This window comes from Mobula birostris, chromosome 5 (genome assembly GCF_030028105.1).
Source record: "Mobula birostris isolate sMobBir1 chromosome 5, sMobBir1.hap1, whole genome shotgun sequence".
NCBI classification, from domain to species: domain Eukaryota; kingdom Metazoa; phylum Chordata; class Chondrichthyes; order Myliobatiformes; family Myliobatidae; genus Mobula; species Mobula birostris.
The window spans coordinates 117374125-117396179 of record NC_092374.1 but is presented as its reverse complement, the minus strand read 5'-3'; the positions used below and the strand labels follow the sequence as shown (position 1 = coordinate 117396179).

The 22055-nt window shown below is 37.9% G+C and overlaps 1 protein-coding gene across 1 annotated transcript in view; it reads left to right on the top strand.

Annotated features, from left to right (window-relative positions):
* The window catches only part of LOC140197951 (low-density lipoprotein receptor-related protein 1-like), a 2495129-nt gene that overhangs the window by 2228292 nt on the left and 244782 nt on the right, over window positions 1–22055 (top strand). Inside the window, exon 56 of the mRNA XM_072258609.1 lies at window positions 14651–14838. Coding sequence (XP_072114710.1) covers window positions 14651–14838 — 188 coding nt within the window. The remainder of the gene's footprint in view (window positions 1–14650; window positions 14839–22055) is intronic.

Genomic DNA, 22055 nt, shown 5'->3' with positions numbered 1-22055 from the left:
AAATTCGAAAGTCCAACAGATTTATATGTTCAATTGGGAAAGACTTCTCTCGAGAAGGATTTCTTCATAGACGCGACTTTCCTGCTAGTTCTGTCCAAAGGATTCACGATGCAGTAAATAAACAGTTTAAAACAACTGACCTTAAATTCTTTTAGAGAGAGCAAACCTTTGCATGAACTCTTTACTCTTTTGGCAAGTGTTATCTTTAATGCAGGTCGCTACTCTTTCAACGAAGACTCAATAAGGTCGATCCTTTGTTAAACTGCCGAACGATGCCGACTTCTCTCAACTTCAGGTCCTGTACTTCGATAAAGTCTTCACTCTCCCTTCTACTGCTGGAATATGGTAAATCAGCATATCTAGCCAAAAATTTTCAGTACAATAATATTGTATCTTGCAACAGAACGCAACACTCCGTTTTAAAAATGAAACTGCGTCACAAAAACAAACACGCAACAGAAATGGAGACACAGCACATTCTAGCCGGAAATCTACAACCTAAATAAAAACTGTATCATCTGGGGTCTACCCTCATATACCCGTGGTGCACATGTCATCACGTGACCTGATATCGGCGGGAAAATTACATCAGGTGACCTCCAAAAGTCCATTACATCATTCTCACAAAAAAAATAATATCTCCTTGAGGCATGTAATAATTTGGATTGGAGATGAGTCTTTTTTACAGATAGCTGTGAATCATTGGAGCACTCTTCTTCGAAAGGCACTGGGCACAGCAAGTTACAACATAGAACTTAGAAATCTACAGCACATTACAGGCCCTTCAGACCACAATGTTGTTCCGACCATGTAACCTACTCATTAACCTGCCTAGAATTTCCCTAGCGCATAGCTCTCTATTTTTCTAGGCTCCAGGTACCTATCCAAGAGGCTTTTAAAAGACCCTATTGTACCTGCTTCCAACACCATCGCCAGCAGTGCATTCCATGAACTCACCACTCTCTGTGTGAAAAACTTACCCCTGACATCCTCTCGGTACATATTTCTAAGCACCTTAAAACTATGACCACTCATGTTAGCCATTTCAGCCCTGAGAAAGAGCCTCTGGCTATCTACATGATCAATGCCCCTCATTATCTTATACACCTGTATCAGGTCACCTCTCATCCTTCATTGCTCCAAGGAGAAAAGGCCAAGTTCACTCAATCTATTCTCATAAGATATGTTCTCCAATCTAGGCAATGTCCTTGTAAATCTCCTCTGCATTCTCTCTATAGTATCCACATCCTTCCTGTAGTGAGGTGACCAGAACTGAACACAGTACCCCAAGTGGAGTCTGACCAAGGTCTTATATAGCTGTAATATTACCTCACAGCTCTTGAACTCATTCCCATGGTTGATGAATGCCAACACACCATACACATTCTTAACAACACTGTCAAACTGCGCAGCAGCTTTAAGTGTCCTATGAACATAGACCCCAAGATCTCTCAGGTCTTCCACATGGCCAAGAGTCTTACCATTAATATTATATTCTGTCTTCAAATTTGATCTGCCAAAATGAACCACTTCGCACTTATCTGGGCTGAAATCCATCTTTATCCTGGTGATGTCCTGCTGTAACCTCTGACAACCCTCCAGACTATCCACAACATCCCCAACCTTTGTGTCATCAACAAACTTACTAACCTACCCTTCTACTTATTCATCCAGGTCATTTATAAAAATCACAAAGAGGAGGGGTCCCAGAACAGATCCCTGTGGAACAATGACCTCTCTGCAGAATACAAGCCTTCTACAACCACCCTTTGCCTTCTCTGGGCAAGCTAATTCTGAATCCACAAAGCAAAGTCTCCTTGGATCCCATACCTCCTTGCTTTCTGAAGGAGCCTTGCATGGGGAATCTTATCAAATGCCTTACTGAAATCCATATACACTACATCCACTGCTCTACCTTCATCAATGTGTTTTGTTATATCAATATTTATATTTCAGAAGTAAATCAGTATTTGTTATGCAAGAAGTTGAAGGAATACCAAGATAGTCAGGTGTCCAGTCTCTGTGGATCGCACGTGCCATAATCTTCTGGATAGCCTACCTTGAGAGATTTTGTCACTTTACAAGGGTCACATGACAACATGAACTGCTATAATCTTATTAATCATATTCATTACCTCTTCAAAAAACTAAATCAAACTCATCTTTCATGCAAAGTTCGCTGACTATCTCTAATATGAATAATCTCTGTCGCTAAGAATCTTTTCCAATAAATACCCTTCCTTGTAAAGCTCACTAGCATATGATTTAATGTTTTCTTTTATTAAACAAGAGAATAACTATGGCTATTCTCCTGTCCTCTGAGATGCCACATGTGACCAAAAGGATACAAAGATCTCTCTCAAGTTACCAGCAATTTCCTGTAAATAACCTTGGCTAGATCCCATCTGGTGCTGGGGATTTAATATTCTTATTGAGACACAAGGCCTTCTCATTCTCAATATCAAGAGAACCTAGATATTAACTTACCCCTCCTTGTTCTCTCTATTCTCTATAAGTCCTTTTTGGTGAATAGCAATGTGAAAGGTTTACTTAGTATCTTGCTCACTTCTAGATATAAACTCCCTTCTTTGACCTTGGTATGTCCAACACTTACCCTAACTAATATATGTATAAAATGCCTCAGGGTTTTTCTTAATCCCACTCAGTAAAGACATGTTGTGGCTCTTTTTACCCCTCTTGGTTCCCTACTTAAGTTCTTCGCAGTTTCCTTCATACTTTTTGAGGATCATGTCCAATGTCAGCCTCAGATGTTCTTCCATTTATCTTTCTGGGATTTACAACATCTCTCATCGTTGAAAATTCCCTGGCATTATATTTTCTTGACATATACCTTAGGTGTGTTTTGTAACAGTCGACTTGACCACTATGGTCACCGTGATCATTATGTGTTGTGTCATATGACACAGGCAATCATGATGACTTTGATTGTTCTTGGCAATTTTTTCTACAGAAGTGCTTAGCCATCGCCTTCTGGATAGCGTCGTTACAAGACAGGTGACCCCAGCCATTATCAATGCTCTTCAGAGACTGTCGGCCTGGCATCAGTAGTCACATAACCAGGACTTGTGATGTGCACCGGCTGCGCACACGACCATTCTTCACCTGCTCCCATGGCTTCACATAACTCTGATCGGGGGAGGGCTGAACAGGTACTACACCTGGCCCAAGACTGACCTGCAGGTTAGCAGAGGGGAAGAGTGCCTTACACCTCCTTTGGTGGACACACTATTCAGAATCAGGATCAGGTTTAATATTACTGACACATGGCGTTAATTTTTTTGTTTTTACGAAGGCAGTGCAATGCAATACATAATAATAAAAACTGCGAATTACAGGTAGTATATATCGTTAAATTCAACAAGTTGTTAAAAAAAAGTAGTGAGGTAGTGCTCATGAGTTCAATGTTCATTCACGAATCTGATGGTAGAGGGGAAGAGGCTGTACCTGAATTGTTGCGTTTCTGCATTCGGGCTCCTATTTCTCCTTCTTGATGGTAGTAATGAGAAGAGGGCATGTCCTTGGTGATGGGGGGTGGGGGGGGTCCTTAATGATGGATGCCGCCTTTTTGAGGCATCACTCCTTGAAGATGTCCTGGATACTACAGAGGCTAGCGGCCAAGATGGAGCTGTCTGAATTCATACCTTCCTGCAACTTCTTTTGATCCTGTGCAGTAGCTCCCCCCTCCATCCCCATATCATACAGTGACACAGCCAGTTGGAAAGTTTTCCACAGTACATCTGTAGAAATTTGTGAATGTCTTTTGTGACATACCAAATCTCCTCAAATGTCCACTGAAATATAGATGCTGTCATGGCTTCTTTATAACTGCATCGATAAGTTGTGCCCAAGATAGACCTCAGAGATGCTGGCACCCAGGAACTTGAACTTTCTCACTCTTTGCACTTTTGATCCCTTGATGAGGACTCAGAGGCCCTCATACTTATATTGTCAAAGACCAAAGTAAGTAGGTGTACTGGGAAAATATAAGACATTCGTTAGGTTTTGCAAGTGTGGCACCAGTTTTGGGAGGCCATGGTCCTCTGTATAAACAGATTCCTTTCATTTTTGCATGGCTGTCAGTCTTTCAAATTCAGTAAGAAAAGCTGTTGATTTAATTGTATTTACAAAACTTTTCAAATATATCCAATCTTGAAATTTAAGTTGAGGTGAGTTAATGTATTTATCTTAATATATCCGTATGTGTCAGGATTTTTCAAATTCAGAAGTAGTTATCCATAATCACAAATTAAAATGAATTTCATGATGCATAAATATTTAAAATTATGTTTAACAAGAATAAAAATTTATTTAGCAGAATGAATGCTTAAAATGGCAGAACAACTGAAATTGCTATAAATGTAAACTGACCAAAATAATTAGAAGGGAGGTAAAAATTCTCTCTCTCATTCTCTCCCTCTCTCTCCCACTCCCCCTCTCCCTCTCCCTCCCTCTCTCCTCCTCTCCCCATCTCCCTTTCTCTCCCTCTCCCTCTCCCTCTCTCCCTCTCTCCCCCTCTCCCTCTCTCTCCCTCCCTCTCTTCCCCCCTCTGTCCCACCATTTCTCTCTCCCCTTCTATTCTGTCTCTGTTCACTCCTTCTCTCTCTTTGTCTTAGCTGACAAGCATGATGGGTATTAGTTGTCTCACTTCCCACTAAATGAATTTATCACAAATGAGAAAATCTGCAGATGCTGAAAATCCAAGCAAGCACAAAATGCTGAAGGATCTTCTGGACAGTCTGAAACATAGACTGTACTGTTTTCTATAGATGCGGCCTGGCCTGCCGAGTTCCAGCAGCATTTTGTGTGTGTTGCGTATATTCCTTTATCAGTCGAATTAATTTGAGCATTAAAAGTCTCGATTAAATCTTTCTTTATATTCCTTGCTCCACCGAGAATGGAATTTTCTCCCTGATTGTTTATCATTGTTCACATTACCCTGGGAAATCATTGCTGATGATGATTCAGTCTTGCTTCTATGAGATCCACGTTTCTTTGGATAAATTAGTGTTCTATCTGATTCACCTTTCCTTTCTCATGCTTACTTTCTGAATTTCTGTCATAGTACATGACATCTGAAAGCTTATGATTTTATTGAGCTGCACTCACACTCTTGGGGAATATTGTACTTGTATCTCTTAATGTTGACTAATGTCCATCTTTCTAGTAAATATTTGCTTCCATATTTTTCTCTCTTCAATAGAGGATCACCTTCTGTGCAACAACTTGCATCTGTCACCTGTTCAGCCATTCTACTAGCCCAAGAATCTCACCCTTAATTTTATTAGAGTTCCTCTCACTGACTTACTGACCCCACATCTGCTGCCAAGTTTCCTTTCGGTACAGACTTGACCAATGGCTAACTTTGCTGGTAAGGCCACATGTAGCCTTTCCACGGTTGTCTGCATTCATTTCCTGTTTTCTTTCTTGAATCACAGAGCTCTCAGTGTAATTCCCTCCAAATAACAAACCAATGATGGTAAGAAAAGTTTATTTTCAAATCAAGAAGGTATATGAGTTGGAAGAAAGCTTTTCAGTTGCTTATGACAATGCCACTGTATTACAACTTTCATCAGTTGCTACACTAAAGATTGTGAGAGTGGAAGACGATGTTTGAGAATTGTTAAGCGTCCTGTAGTTTGCAAACATTGCTATTAAACTATATTGATAATGCAGCCATTCAGACTGACAGTGAGAAAGCCGTCAGTTTTAACTTTTAATTTGCAACATTAAATTTGGCTTAATTTTGTTCAAACATTTTTTCCTAAATTTTCAAATTACATTTCAATGCTTACTTCAATTTATAATAGCAAGTTATTTATGCAATCATTTGCCAAGCTAATTTATTTGGTTTAGAGAAGAATTAGAAGCAAAATACAAGACATGGTTATCAGCCTCAACAGGGTACTCCTTATTCCTCAATTGCTTCATTTGCTCTGATCTTTCAGTCCTTACTGTAATAAATATTTTTTTAATGTCTATGTTAAATGTGCTGATTTTAATCCTGAAACCAAGATAAGACTTGATATCACATTGATGTGGGAAGCCGTGGCAAAAAAATATGTGAACAAAATAAGGAGAAGAAGATCATCTTCTATAATTAAATAATTCCAGGATTGGGAGAGCTACAAAACACTTAAAAACACTTAAACCCAACAAGATAGTGAGTCAGGCACTAGGTGGAGATTAGTCATCAATTCACTTCTCCTGCAGCTTTGTCTGACACTCTCCTTTTGAGTGTCTCTCAGTGGGTCTAATTAGAGTGGCCGAGTTACTACTTAAACTTTGTTATGGATTCTGCTCTGGGAATTCTGGGTATTGATTTGAAATCCCTTGATCTGCAAGCTTCCAGGCTTGTGGGTCATCAATATGCCTCCCATGTAGACAATACAAAATGAAGATGGTTCAGATATATACTCTGTGTATTTTGGCCTTTGGTTGAATTATATCTCTCTGAAGGTGTTTGCATTCTGCGTTACTAAAATCCACATTGCATTGATTTTGTTACTACTTTTCAAGGTAGTAAACTTGGTGTTTGCAGGCATATGTTTTAAATATATAGATCAAAAATGGGACAGAATCAAAGAAAATGTTGATGCTTTAAACTATAGCTATTAATGCATCTATAGGTTCCCAAAGAAAGCTCAAATAAGCTTTCTAATTTTGATTTCCGTGGTTTCAAGTTCATCCTTATTCTTTTGCTGTCGTTGGTTTAGGAAGATAGGATAATATTCCCAATTCATCTCTGAGATAACTCCATTGTTTTGAACATTGCAATAAACATTTTGTTTCAGTTCGCAGTATGAATGTTCAAATTATTTGGTTGTTCTCTCCGTAGATTTATTTCCCATCCCTTAATGCTCTTGAGAATGCATTGTTGAACTCTTGCATTCTGTGTGATGAAGCTGCTCTATAGCATTGTTACAGAGGAGTATCCAGAATTCTGATCCCGCACTCCATATTAGGATCATACATGACATTGAAGATTTTGAGAGGTGATATGCTTCCCTTGTGCTTCTTGTTTCAGTTATTTTCATTGATTAAGGTCATAAATTTTATAGGCAATTGGAGAAGGTACTGTATCACTCCTGATGTGTTTTGAAGGTGGTGTAAGTTCTTAAGGGAATCAGCAGTACAAGTCATTCATTGAATATACCGAACTATTCTGCTAGCAACAGTATTAAAGCAGTTCATCCAAGTTAATCATATATTAATAATGATTCCAGAATTGAAGGGGATTTCATTACAGGATATATCATTGAATGTCAAGACCAGTTAGCTAGAAACTCATCTGTCAGAGAAGCATTTCCATATACTTTCTTACATGATTTAAATATTACTGTTTGCTGAAATGTGAATGTTATCTAGATGTTGTTACTTGATTATCCATAAGTCGCAAAAATATGTTCTCACCATGGCCGAACCAACGTTTGTGTTTTCTGAATTTAGTAGGGAAGGCACGTGATTAGTGGAGAATGCAGATTCAGTAAATATCTCAAGTTTTATCCAGGAGCTGATATGCAATGATAGCTAGCATCTTCTGTTATACGAATCCAACCTGGAAAGAATTTGTCTCATGACTTCACTTCTGAAAGGGAATTGTGATGACACATCCATCTGAATATTATATACTTTCCAGTTCAGACACTCACCTCTTTACTCCAGAATTTTTTTTTTTTTTTGCTGCTTTTGTATCCAGGCCATAATGATGACAGGAGCTTTATTGTCCTGAGAATCTTCCATCCTAAGCACCATTGAGTAGATTATTTGTGAGCTGGTATAGTTTTGCTTTTTCTGAAAATATCTCAGTTGCAGATGACTTAGACCCATATTGTCGAGTTTTGAGCTTTTCTTTTTACGTGTTCTGAATTTATCTGATTTAGCACATTGTGGGATATATGTATCATAATAGAATATCTGCTCATTATGAAGATGACCCAGTACGGTGTGGTGGTCACTTCTACAAACATTGTCACTAATATCTGTTTCAAACGGACTTGTGAAGAAGAGATTGAATTTTCTTTCCTTCTGTTTGGTTTGAATTTCAAATTAAATTAATTAACAAAGTATGTGTATGACACCATATACAATGCTGAAATTCATTTCCTTGCAAGAATTCACAATACAATACAGAAAAACGAATGTTTGTTTGTTATGTGTCATGTCGTATGATGTGGGTGATCATGGTCTTTCCATGACCATGATTGTTCTTGGCAAATTTTTCTGCAGAAGTGATTTGCCATTGCCTTCTGTGCAGAAATATAGTAGAATCAATGAAAAAACTACACACAAAGCCATCTGCAAATTTGGCTTACTATGGTGTTTAGAATTTAATTATTCTGATCAGTAGTAACACTGTTAAACCATTTTCAGTGAAGAACTTTGATGTTCTCCAAGCATCACACACACAAAATGCTGGAGGAACTCAGCAGGCCAGGCAGCATCTATGAAAAAGAGTACAGTCGACATTTTGGTCTGAGACCCAAATGTTGGAAAGGAAAGTAAGGAGAAATGCGATTCAGAAATCTAAAATCTTATTGATAAGATGTATTTGATAGAGTGTAGAGCAGGGGTTCCCAACCTGGGTCCACGGATCCTTCGGTCCATGGCGTGAAAAGGTTTAGGAACCCATGGTGTAGAGGGAGGACTTTATTTCCTTAACATAGAACATATAGAATAGTACAGCACAGTACAGGCCCTTCAGCCCACAATGTTGTGCCGGCCCTCAAACCCTGCCTCCCATATAAGCCCCCACATAAATTCCTCCATATACAGTACCTGTCTAGTAGTCTCTTAAATTTCACTAGTGTATCTGCCTCCACCACTGACGCAGGCAGTGCATTCCACACACCAACCACTCTCACCCCTTACCTTAAAGCCATGTCCTCTTGTATTGAGCAGTGGTGCCCTGGGGAAGAGGTGCTGGCTATCCACTCTATCTATTCCTCTTAATATCTTGTACACCTCTATCATGTCTCCTCTCATCCTCCTTCTCTCCAAAGAGTAAAGCCCTAGCTCCCTTAATTGCTGATCATAATGCATCCTCTCTAAACCAGGCAGCATCCTGGTAAATCTCCTCTGTACCCTTTCCAATGACCAGGAAGCAATGATTCAATTATTTGATAACAGCATTAGAGACACATTAATGATATCTTTTCACCCAAGAATAGCGAGATCTTGGAACTCAAGTTCAAGTTTATTGTCATTGAACCATACACATGTATACCGCCAAACGAAACAACGTTCCTTCAGACCAAGGTGCACAATACAGTACATGTAACTCACACACAACTTGCAAAGTAAAATTGCCACAAATAAATTAGCAACTAATAAGGTGCATTTACGACATACGTTGAAATGTAAATAGGATAACACTATGGTGCTTCATATGTGATGAGGTCTGGATATTGGCAGAGAGTACATTCGCCTCATGGTATGGGGGAAGAAACTGTTTCCATCCTAACAGTTCTTGTCGTAATTCAATGGTACCTCCTGCCTGATGGTGGGGGGCCAGAGAATATTGGACGGATCAGGATTATCATTGAAGACACTTCAGGGCTCTGTGTACACAGCACAGTCCTCTCAGTGGTCCTTCCAATTATTTGTACGGAACTTAAGGTTAGATAGCTTGCAATTCCTATACCAGACTGTGATGCAACTGGTTAGAGTATTCTCAATGGTGCTGTAGTAAAATTTGGTTAGAATGGACAGGAGTTTCACTTATCTCATTCAGGAAGTGAAGATGCTGTTGTACTTCCTTAACCAAAGAGGTGGTATTGAGGAACCCGTGAGATCAACCATTATGCGCACTCCCAGAAACTTGGTGTTCCTGACTTTCTCCGTGGAGGAGCCAATTATGTGCAGTGAGGAGTGATCAGCCTGCATCCTCCTAATGCTTTAGTTTCGAAAATATTAGCTTCATAATTTTTTTTAGAATTTCAGCATTGTGGATCTGTTATGATGGCAATATTGGCTTTATTTTTAAACACATGGTTTATTAGTGTTACAGTTACATTACTGAGGGAAAACAAAATCAGTTTTTATGCTAGGGTACATTGATTGAAACATTATCGTCTTTCATTGCACAACTTATGTGAAATAGACTAATGTTTCCATTAAAATAGCCAAAGAATGCTATCACTGGAATGAATTAATGTGATTGTGATTATCCCTAAAGCTAATGTCTGGTTATAGAGCAAAATTATATTATCTGTGTGGTAATGAAGGAATGTTTAATGGCTTTATCAGAAGACTGAAGAGATGCTGTATTATTCCACTTCAAAATAGTGGTACAAATCACATTTGCCTGTCTTGTTTTAAATGGCCTCAGAATTAAATAGAAGTTAAAATTATTTATGACTATCAATTTAATCCTGGTATTACTTTTAGTGTTTTAGTTCCATAGTATTGTATGATTGTATTGTATTTCCAACTTACACATGTCAATCTGAATTAAAATAGTTAGAAATGTTGCCTGAAAACATTTTACTCATTGTTATGCAAATAGAACATACTTACACCATTTTATGTAAAGTATACAAATCTCTTTTTTCACACATAAAACTGTTATTTTTCAAAAGTCTAGGCAATTGACTTTGAATTTCAAAGTACATGTGTAAATGTTATTTGAATGTAATTTCTAGAACCATGCTGTTTCCAGTAGGTGTGACAATTGTGTTATGCATTTCAAGAGGGAAAAGGAGGCAGTTTTAACCTAATCTAATTGGCAGGATGCTGCATTTTAAATTCTTGGATAATTCCACAGTGATATTGGCAGAATAACCTTAGAATCATCAGAAGAAAACATAAGCGGCACTTACATCATTTGCACAGAAATCATACCGTTAGATCAAGAATTGTCCCATGGAAATTCAAACCCTTGTCAAATTTTTATCAAAACTTTTAAAAATGATGGGATTGGCATTGCATTAAAATGTTGATAGCAGTGAAAAATTTATAATATGCAGATCTTGCATCAAGTCACACAAGCTTGTCTTAGTTTGTGTGAAAGTAAATACCTACAGTAAATATTGTCTTTCAGCATGATCCAGGAGAGAAACTTCTTTATGTAACTGTTTGTGCAAGTTATTCTTCATCAAACCATTCAATACATTTATGGTTCTTTTGTGGTGTATTGTCATCCTAATATTTGGCTCCCTGAAACAATGGAATGTTTATATTCTGTTGGTCAAAATATAAATGGTTTTATGATTTTGTAGACTCTGAAATATGACAGGTAAGCGTCAAGTGATTGATAAACTCAGCCCAGAAACATGATAGCTCAGCTAAATAAGGCATTTGATCAATGCACAATTATATTAACAATAACATGTGTAACCACAGTCTTTTATTAATCCCAACAGCCAAGTTAGTTAGAATCAAGGTAGGATCCTAAGTCTTGTTGAAACGTTAACAGAAAATATTTTGTTGTCCAGTTCTTCAGTTTGCAAAGGCATGGAAGATTGACTAATGTGACTTATTTCCTTATATGCTCCTAGAAGTTAGTCATTTGTTACTCTCACTTCTTGTCAACCTGACTGCTAAGAATAACTTGACATGCCCCAAAAGAGTACAGCACAAACATTGTAGTTTTATCAGCTTGCAAAAGAATAAGGTCAAAATGGTTTTCTTCACTCTGCAACAAAACCTGAAGCCATTATCAGGTTTTTGTCCTCTTGTTTATATTGTTGAATCCCTCATTCACCTTCCACACTGTTCCCATTACTGCAACCACCACTTGCTGTGATTTCTGTCCAGCTCAAAGTCCAAATCCCTTGGCCATGCCATTAACAGGGACAGGCTATGAACAGTGATTGGGCATCAAATAGTGGAACCTGAAGCCTGCACCCAGCCTCTTGATAGCTTGCTGCAGTCAAACCCCTACAACAATCTCAGTTTATCAGAGACACTGCAAATTGAATTTAAATAATTAAAAAGAGCCATAAATATAATTAAAAATAGCTTGAACTATAGAAATTAAAATTTAAAAAACTAGCAAGGTAAAAAACCAAAAATAAACAATAAGTAAATTATTAATGCAAGATGGCCATCCTGTTGCTAAGCAGAAGGACAGCATGGAAACATGTCAGATTCCCCAACTCATTGCATGTTTATTCTGCCAGAGTCAGCAGTAGGTCCAACAATAGAAAAGAAAGTGAGATAACCCAACATTTGCATCTATCATGTCCATGACTTTTCTATTACAGTGTGCAATGCAAGTGCATCTGGCCTCTTAATCCACCTCTGGACTCATCAAAGGGTCCACAGCATAACAATCTGAGCTGAGGTACTGATGCACTTTATAACTGACCTCTCAGCTTTATGTCCCTGATAAATCACACATATACTGTAGTAAGAACTCATTCATTTTAATATGTTCCTGACCTATATTAAAATGATAATTATTTAATTTGTATTTATTTTAATTTATTCACAGTAACTTCTGTTTACTAAAATTTCTTTTTTTGAATAAATTGTATTCCTCTTCAAGCTATTTTGAAATGTTATCCATTATCAGAGACTTTTGGGAACAGTTGAAGGCCTCTGGTAGTGCAAGTTGCCTGGAGGACCAGCAGACAGGCTCTCAGCTTGTAGTCCCTGAGGCCTGCTCACTGCTCGTCGACTGCTTTGCTTCACTGAACAGCCATGGCAGCAACACTTTGAGGTTGTAGTGGGTTTGCATACAAACCTCCCATGTAAGAAAAAGACGTTAATTTAAGAATGCTGAATTCAAGGTTAGGGACCAGTCCACTTCAGAATGCTGAAGAGGGTGGAGAGATGAATATATGTTTATTGTTCACATTATGCTGAAAGTGCCAAGATCAGCAGAGTATTATCCATTGCATGGGGAGCCTTGTAGGATAAACTTTCAATGCAAAGTCACACTGGAGATCATTGAACTGGTGCAGTTTCTGGAGGTAACCGTGCATCTGAGTGGCTATTAAACTGAAGTACTTGCCAATTGAGATGGAGAACTTATACCGAGTGCTTAATATTTTTTTACATAAAATCATAACTTTTATATTACTTTCAGTCAAACCGGAAGTTCTGAATTATTGATAATATTGCTTTGAATTTCCAGTACAATGAATGTTGAAGCCAAATGTTTTAAGAAAAGAAATCAACAATGAGGTCATGCTTTGAATAAAGGTTATGCATTTTGCAAATATGAAATTAAATTATTATCATGGCCTACTAAATCAGCAAACAATCTGCTTGTTTACATAATTATTACTTTAGGAAATCCCTGCCAAAACTGTATTAATGTTGTTTTTGTTTTCCCAAGTGTTAATATGGAAAATGATTTTATGAATGGATTATTATACAGTATGTTACACATCCTGAGAATAGTCATTAAGTAAGGCCTAGGACAAAAACTCTCAGAAGATTTAATGGATGTTTGGAATTCATTTTTTTTTCTCCTCATCGTTATGTTTTCAAAAATGTATGACATCATGCATGGGGTTCTAGTTTATTCATTTTCATTGAATTACAATGTATTTCCTCTAAGAATATCATACTGTTCCTAAAAATAACATCAGCATGTACCGCAAATAACTGAATATTGGCCAGGAGTTGTAAGACACATTAAAATTACACTGCATATGGAACATACATCAATTTCTTTCAGGAGCATGGGAGTGAATCTTTTTTGCAAACAGTACACAGAGAATCACACACATGAATGGTGCCATACTGATGCAATTACACACATTAATTGGTATAATTTAAGGAGTTACCCAGGAATTGCGACACAGCCTTTGAGATGTGCTTTGTTAGGAGCTCTTTAGAAATGCTAACCTGGCTGATCATTGAGTTGGATTCATGGTCTATCAGTGGGAGTGGCAAAATAGACATAGGGCAGATTTACCAGATAAAAAAACTGGGTGTAATGGCAGCTGAAATTAAAGACGGGAGAAGTTATGCACACTATCATGCCAAGAAGGTGGTGAACCTTTCCTGAAACATGGGAAGGTATTTAGCCCATTGAAGAAGAAACAGTGAATGACTTCCAGATATAGAGCTTAAATGACAGCACAGATAAGGATTACTGTCTTATGTAGTGCTTGAGCGGGTATCCATCCTGTTCTGGGTGCCTAATTTCTTGATTGAGACCAATGTAGTTTTATTCAGTGCTTACACATGCTTCAATGTTGCAGCACTGATAACAAGCATCAGCTGCATGCTGATTTATAATAATGGTGTATCCCAGTGCCCTCTGCATGTAGCTGTGCCACGTGCATGGAAACGAGCAGATTCTAGTTGCGCAAAATGCCAATTGATTTTAGCGGTCAGTTTTACATTTGCTTTTACCTGTTTGTTAAAGTCTCCAAAGACAAGATGACCAAAGCTTGGAGAACAGTATCTGTTTATTATCCAGTTGCCCACTGGAGTAACTTATAATTGCAGCCCATATCCGATTATAGTGCACACTAAATAATAAATTTCTGTTGCTGATGACAATAAATTATTCAATTGTTCACAAAGATGATAATTAATTGTTTTTTTTATTCATAAGCACTTGTGGTTCTTTATTAATGTTGCTTATCTGCAAAAATTTTTGCGTGCTAAGGAAAATTTAACTTTCATCATATAATAAAAGATAGTTACTATTATTTCTTTCAAATTTTAGGGAAAAATTGCAACAGTTCTTTTTACCTGTGCAAAAATGGGAAGTGTATAAATGAAACCCTTACTTGTGATAAGAACAATGACTGTGAAGATGGATCAGATGAAAGCAATTGTTTTGTCAATGAATGCGCCAATAAGCGAATCAGCGGATGCTCGCAAGACTGCCAGGATTTTAAAATTGGTTACAAGGTTAGTGCTAATATGAATTGTAATCTGAACCACATCCACAAAAATATGAAAGACTTGATATGGACTTATATTGAAATGATATTGTGAGGTAAATTCAAACTTATGCTTGATGTCAAAAATTAGTACTTCTGTTAATGAAGTAAGTCTTATAGTTTAGTTCATTTAATTTTGATTGAGTCCATTAAACACTCAAAGATTCAAAGTATATTTATTATCAGAGTATGTATGCAGCATACAATGGTGAGATTTCCCACAGACAACCACGCAACAAAGAAAGAAAAACCATGGTACCCATTCAAAGAAAAACATCAAATCCCCAACACGCAAATGGCAAAAAAGAGTGATAAACATTAATACAAAAGTAACAAATTTTAGTTCTGTAGTTTTTCGTTATATTTGCCTGTGTAATTTGGCACAACTTCCCAGATGTGCCATTTTCTTCAATGTACATCCCTGCAATAAAAATGGAAATAAAAACAACAATTGCTGGAAATGTTCAGGAATTCACAATGCACTTTCCAGAGAAAGAATTAATTTAACTATGGTGAACTTCCACCAGAACTATGACAAATTATAAATCAAGGAATGTTTTAAATTGCAAAGAAGAAAGGGTGGAAAGAACAAAGAAAATCTTGTGATATTGGGAAAAGCAAGAGGAACTGAATGACACAAATGGTAGTGGTGCTGGCTTTGTAAGGGTGATGAGTGCTTGTTAATCATAATTAATTTCTCTGGAAGAAATGTAAATAGAGGGTGACAAATGAGAAAGGAGGAGAGAGAATAAAACAACGGTTTAACTATGACACATGAAAAAATTCAGTATGAGAATTCTGATACAAAAAAAGTACTCGGCAGGTTAGGTAATAAATATAGAGAGACCTTTGTTTATAAATTGTTTCTTCATAATGTAGGAGACATTGGGAAAAGCAACATTTCTTTACAACCCCTTTTTAGCTTGAACTGAGCATCTCACGGGGCCATTTCAGATTTTGTTATAATTCGAGCCAAGTGAACACTTCAAGTTTTCTTCCAGAAGAAACATTGGTGAATCAGATGGATTTTTATTTCAATCTGGTTATATCAATGTCGGTATTATTAACACTGGGTATTTCTTTGAAGAATACAAATTAAAATTTCAGAGTGCCATAAAGTGATTTGAAATTCAACCCCTGGATTGTGTGCACAGTCCTTTAGTGCCTTTCAAGTAATTTTATATGATACAAACTGAAAAAGATGAAAATCTCACATCATTCAATTCAAGGGCTGCTGAGGGCTGTTTTGTTCTGCCAGTTTACATAGAGGCTAAACAAAGAGGGGTAAGAGTGGTAGGAGGATGGAGATTAGCATGATAGGTAAGTGGAAGTTGAATATTTCATTATTGACTTTCCAATGAACTCTGTTTCTCTCGCTTCACAGATGTGTCCTGGCATACTGATTTTTCAGTATCTTTTATTTTTATTTCAAATTTCCAGGTATTATGAAATACCTGAAGCTGAGTTTTAGTGCAATAATTCGTTGTGCATCTTTTTAACAGGAAATACCTACAATAGTTCTTCTTTAAGAATAAATATGATATCCTGTCTGCGCCTATGTGTGTGCGTTCATATAATGATCCTGTTGGATGGAGGTAAGGCAACTTAGAATGTTGCCTTTCAAGAAAACCATTAGATTTTGGGTATATTATAAAATATATTCTGAATTCCATTCCCTTGGTGAAGTAAATTCACCTGAAAAGAGTCATATGATAGCACACGTAGTTTCTAAGTAGTTATGTGAATCTTCTGTATACGAAACATCATAAAGTTGTGAGACAAAATGGCATAAAAAAAACACAATAAGACTAGACAATATGGCTGCTTAACCCTGCTTCACTGTTCAATAACACTGGCAGATGCAATGTCAGAAAATACTGTTGCGCAGTCTTCTAATCATTTAGTTTTTTTTAGTATCCAAGAATATTTCTATCTCAACCTAGAATGCATACCATTAGAGCATCCACTGCCCTTTGAGGTACTTAATTCCAAAGATTTATTACCCTCTCCAACAGTTGTTCCCAAATTTATTTGGGTTACGGCCTTCTTGGCTCCCTGACCACATCCCCAGTGCCCCGTCTCCCTTTCTGGCCATCACTTAAAAACTATAAAGAATTTTAATTTATGATGCCCAGTGAAGCGACATAGGAACTGTAGGTTCAGAGCAGTGACAAATAATTACAAAAATCAATCAAACCTATGTAGAGCTACAAATAAAATTATCTCTTTATTTAATTGCTGTAAAAACAATTTTCACCAACATTCAACACACATCAAAGTTGCTGGTGAACGCAGCAGGCCAGGCAGCATCTCTAGGAAGAGGTGCAGTCGACGTTTCAGGCCGAGACCCTGCGTCAGGACAGTTGTTTGCGTTTCACCAACATTGTTGCTTCATTGTTTCAGTAGGTTGTCTATATGTAGGTTATTCATCTGACATATATACACATATATGTGTACAAAGGTCATATGAGCAATTTTAGGATATATATTAACAATCCAACTATTCATTGTTTTTTCATCTTTCACTGAGATGTATGGGCTTGTTTTAGTAATATCAGCTTCTCAACATTAGGCCTAATGTCAATGAGAAGTTATCCCTGCGTTCAGTGACTTGCAGTCTGTTTCATTACTTTAAAAAGAAGTTGAGCAACTGCACTGAAACCGTGATCCACTAAATGTGATGCTGGAAAGGCGATAAAGAACATCTTGACCTTTTTCCGTATTACAGGATAGCATTCAGAGATTTCTATCTGCTTGATAAGATGTTTTGAACCTTGGCTTTAGCTCAAAGTCATTTTGTAGTAAGGTCATTTCTTCCTCTATCCTTCCTATTAATTCCTCATTACAAGTGTTGAGGAATTAATTTATTATCCTGTGTGGACTTTGGATCGAGATAAGAGCCTGACATCTCTTTGACATGTCTTTATGGAGCTCACTCTGATGGGCACAGAGTACTTTAAGATCATCATCTGGTATTCTTTCTTACACTTCTAACTCAAGAAGGCTCAAAAATTGGAAAAGGTCACAATTGCCAATGTTGCTCTTAACTAGGGTTAACTTGGACAGAAATGTGGAGACAACTGATTAGACTTTGATAAGATTTATGTCATTTTCTTGCAATTGAAGATTGATTTCATTAAACTGTGTAAATAATTTTGACAAATAAGCAATGTCATGCAGAATATTCTTGAGTTGATTACTGAAAGAAGCATTTAAGACTTCCATTAATTTTATCACTGTTTCAATAAACACATAAAAGTTTCTCAGGCAATTTCCTTTTGAGATCCATCTGACTTCTGTCTGCAAAAGCAAGCATTCAAACTGCTCATCATTCTCAATAAAAATCTCTTGAAATTGTTGAGAATTAAGAATATTGAACATGATTTTATATACCACTATAACAATATTTAATGATTTGTGCAGCCGATCACAGTTTTTTAGTGACGAGATGTTGTCTCTGAATTGTACAGTGAATGGTAAATATGTTAAGTACAGCTTTTTTCAAGAAAGTAACAACCCCACAGTGGTGTTATGTCATTCGCAGCACCCCCTCAGTTGCACAAGCAAGAATGCTGGTGAGTGGAATGAATCTTTCTTTGAAAAATTGCTCAACAACCTGAAATATTGATTCCACATTCATAGCTGTTTCTATTCGCCCTGGCAAACAACAACTCTTGAACCATATTTTAATTTGTTATGAAGCAAACATAACCAAGAAGCAAAGATTTGTTGACTGGCAAAGTTGACTCATCCAACTGCAGATCAAATTCTGTCGTCTTAAGTATGTTGCACAATGCGTCTTCAACATTGTCAGACATTTTATCTATTTGTCAGTTTACAGAGTTGTTGCTGAGTAGAATAGCTATAATTACTTGGTCTGGTGACTTTTGCAAAACTGTACTTGGAACCTTTCTTACTGCTGGCGGAATCAGTTCTTCTCCAGTTGCATGATGCTTTCTAGATTTAGCAATAAGCAATGAAATGTTGTATGAAGTGCTGGCAAACATGTTTTGAAGTGCTTTTCATTTCTGAAAGTTTTCATGTAATGACTTAAAATAAGCCAAGTTCTTGTTTTATCAGAGTATATCATCTTCAAATGTTCAAGGAGCCTGGATTGTTTCATTACCTCATTTGAAAAAAACTTTGTCACACAACAGACACTTTGGCTGCTGGTGATTGCTTGGTGCTGGATAAATCCATATTTAGACAATCAGACCTTAAGACGTAGGAGCAGATTTAGGCCATTTGGCCCATCAAGTCTATTCAGTTATTCCAACATAGCTGATTTACTATCCCCCTCAACCCCATTCTACTGCCTTCTCCCCATAACTGACTGTAAAAGCTTTTATAGGTATGTAAAAAGGAAAAGACTGGTAAAGACAAATGTAGGTCCCCTACAGACAGAAACAGGTGAATTGATTATGGGGAGCAAGGACATGGCAGACCAATTGAATAATTACTTTGGTTTTGTCTTCACTAAGGAGGACATAAATAATCTTCCAGAAATAGTAGGGGACAGAGGGTCCAGTGAGATGGAGGAACTGAGCGAAATACTTGTTAGTAGGGAAGTGGTGTGAGGTAAATGGAAGGGATTGAAGGCAGATAAATCCCCAGGGCCAGATGGTCTGCATCCTAGAGTGCTTAAGGAAGTAGCCCAAGAAATAGTGGATGCATTAGTGATAATTTTTCAAAACTCGTTAGATTCTGGACTAGTTCCTGAGGATTGGAGGGTGGCTAATGTAACCCCACTTTTTAAAAAAGGAGGGAGAGAGAAACCGGGGAATTATAGACCGGTTAACCTAACGTCAGTGGTGGGGAAACTGCTGGAGTCAGTTATCAAAGATGTGATAACAGCACATTTGGAAAGCGGTGAAGTCATCGGACAAAGTCAGCATGGATTTGTGAAAGGAAAATCATGTCCGACGAATCTCATTGAATTTTTTGAGGATGTAACTAGTAGAGTGGATAGGGGAGAACCAGTGGATGTGGTATATTTGGATTTTCAAAAGGCTTTTGACGAGGTCCCACACAGGAGATTAGTGTGCAAACTTAAAGCACATGGTATTGGGGGTAAGGTATTGATGTGGATGGAGAATTGGTTAGCAGACAGGAAGCAAAGAGTGGGAATAAACGGGACCTTTTCAGAATGGCAGGCGGTGACTAGTGGGGTACTGCAAGGCTCAGTGCTGGGACCCCAGTTGTTTACAATATATATTAATGACTTGGATGAGGGAATTAAATGCAGCATCTCCAAGTTTGCAGATGACACGAAGCTGGGTGGCAGTGTTAGCTGTGAGGAGGATGCTAAGAGGATGCAGAGTGACTTGGATAGGTTGGGTGAGTGGGCAAATTCATGGCAGATGCAATTTAATGTGGATAAATGTGAAGTTATCCACTTTGGTAGCAAAAATAGGAAAAACAGATTATTATCTGAATGGTGGCCGATTAGGAAAAGGGGAGGTGCAACGAGACCTGGGTGTCATTATACACCAGTCATTGAAAGTGGGCATGCAGGTACAGCAGGTGGTGAAAAAGGCGAATGGTATGCTGGCATTTATAGCGAGAGGATTTGAGTACAGGAGCAGGGAGGTACTACTGCAGTTGTACAAGGCCTTGGTGAGACCACACCTGGAGTATTGTGTGCAGTTTTGGTCCCCTAATCTGAGGAAAGACATCCTTGTCATAGAGGGAGTACAAAGAAGGTTCACCAGATTGATTCCTGGGATGGCAGGACTTTCATATGAAGAAAGACTGGATGAACTGGGCTTGTACTTGTTGGAATTTAGAAGATTGAGGGGGGATCTGATTGAAACGTATAAAATCCTAAAGGGATTGGACAGGCTAGATGCAGGAAGATTGTTCCCGATGTTAGGGAAGTCCAGAACGAGGGGGTCACAGTTTGAGGATAAAGGGGAAGCCTTTTAGGACCGAGATTAGGAAAAACTTCTTCACTCAAAGAGTGGTGAATCTGTGGAATTCTCTGCCACAGGAAGCAGTTGAGGCCATTACATTGGCTATATTTAAGAGGGAGTTAGATATGGCCCTTGTGGCTACGGGGGTCAGGGGGTATGGAGGGAAGGCTGGGGCGGGGTTCTGAGTTGGATGATCAGCCATGATCATAATAAATGGCGGTGCAGGCTCGAAGGGCCGAATAGCCTACTCCTGCACCTATTTTCTATGTTTCTATGTTTCTATAACCTTCAATACTCTCAATAATCAAAAATCAAGATTCTGATTAATTAATAACATCCACCATAAATAAATCCAATGAATTGGCCTGCACAGCTATCTGAGACAAAGAATTCCACAGATTCACCATCCTCTGGCTAAAGAAATTTTTCTTCATCTCTGTTCTAAATGGACATCCCTCTATTATGAGGTTTTGCCCGCGGGACCTAAACTCTCCCATTATAGGAAACATCCTTTCCACATCCACTCCATCCAGACTTTTCAATATTCAATTGTTTTCAATGAGATCCCTCCTCATTCTTCTAAACTCTTGCAAGTACAGGCCCAGAGCCATCAAACATTTCTCATGTATTAACCCTCTCATTCCTGAAATCACTCTTGTGAACTTCTTCTGGACTTTCTCCATTCTTTCTTAGATAAAGGGCCCAAAATTCTCACAATATTCCAAATGCAGTTGATTTAACCAATGCCTTCTAAAGCCTCAGAATTGCATCATTTCAGATACTGTCTATAATTCTTTTATGTTTAGTCTCCTTCTGCTGCTTTCATTATGGATTGATGACAATGGTCAATCACCTATTGTTTAAGACCAACCTCAAGCACTGCGATCAATAAAGAGAAAATTTATGACATCATCATAGTTCAGGCAAAACCTGGCTCACTGCCTGAAGCTACATAAAATGAGGCAGCAATATCATGGTTGGGCCGTGAGCTAGTGGAATGAGGTCAAGACGTTCAAAAGGGCAGATTCTGAACTTTACTCTGTTTGAATGCATACTCAAATTCACTGGAATTGAATCACTGAGTGATTAGAGTATTGGAATCATACTAGCAAACACTCTGTTACAGTAGTGAATGGCAATAATGCATGGGCCAAGCCCACAAATGACACAATTTCTTCAGTCCAGGTTTCTCATGATATGCCTCATACAGAAGTGTGACATTGCTTTTCTACAGCTATAGTGTTCTTTGTGCAAAGTCTACGAGATCGATGTA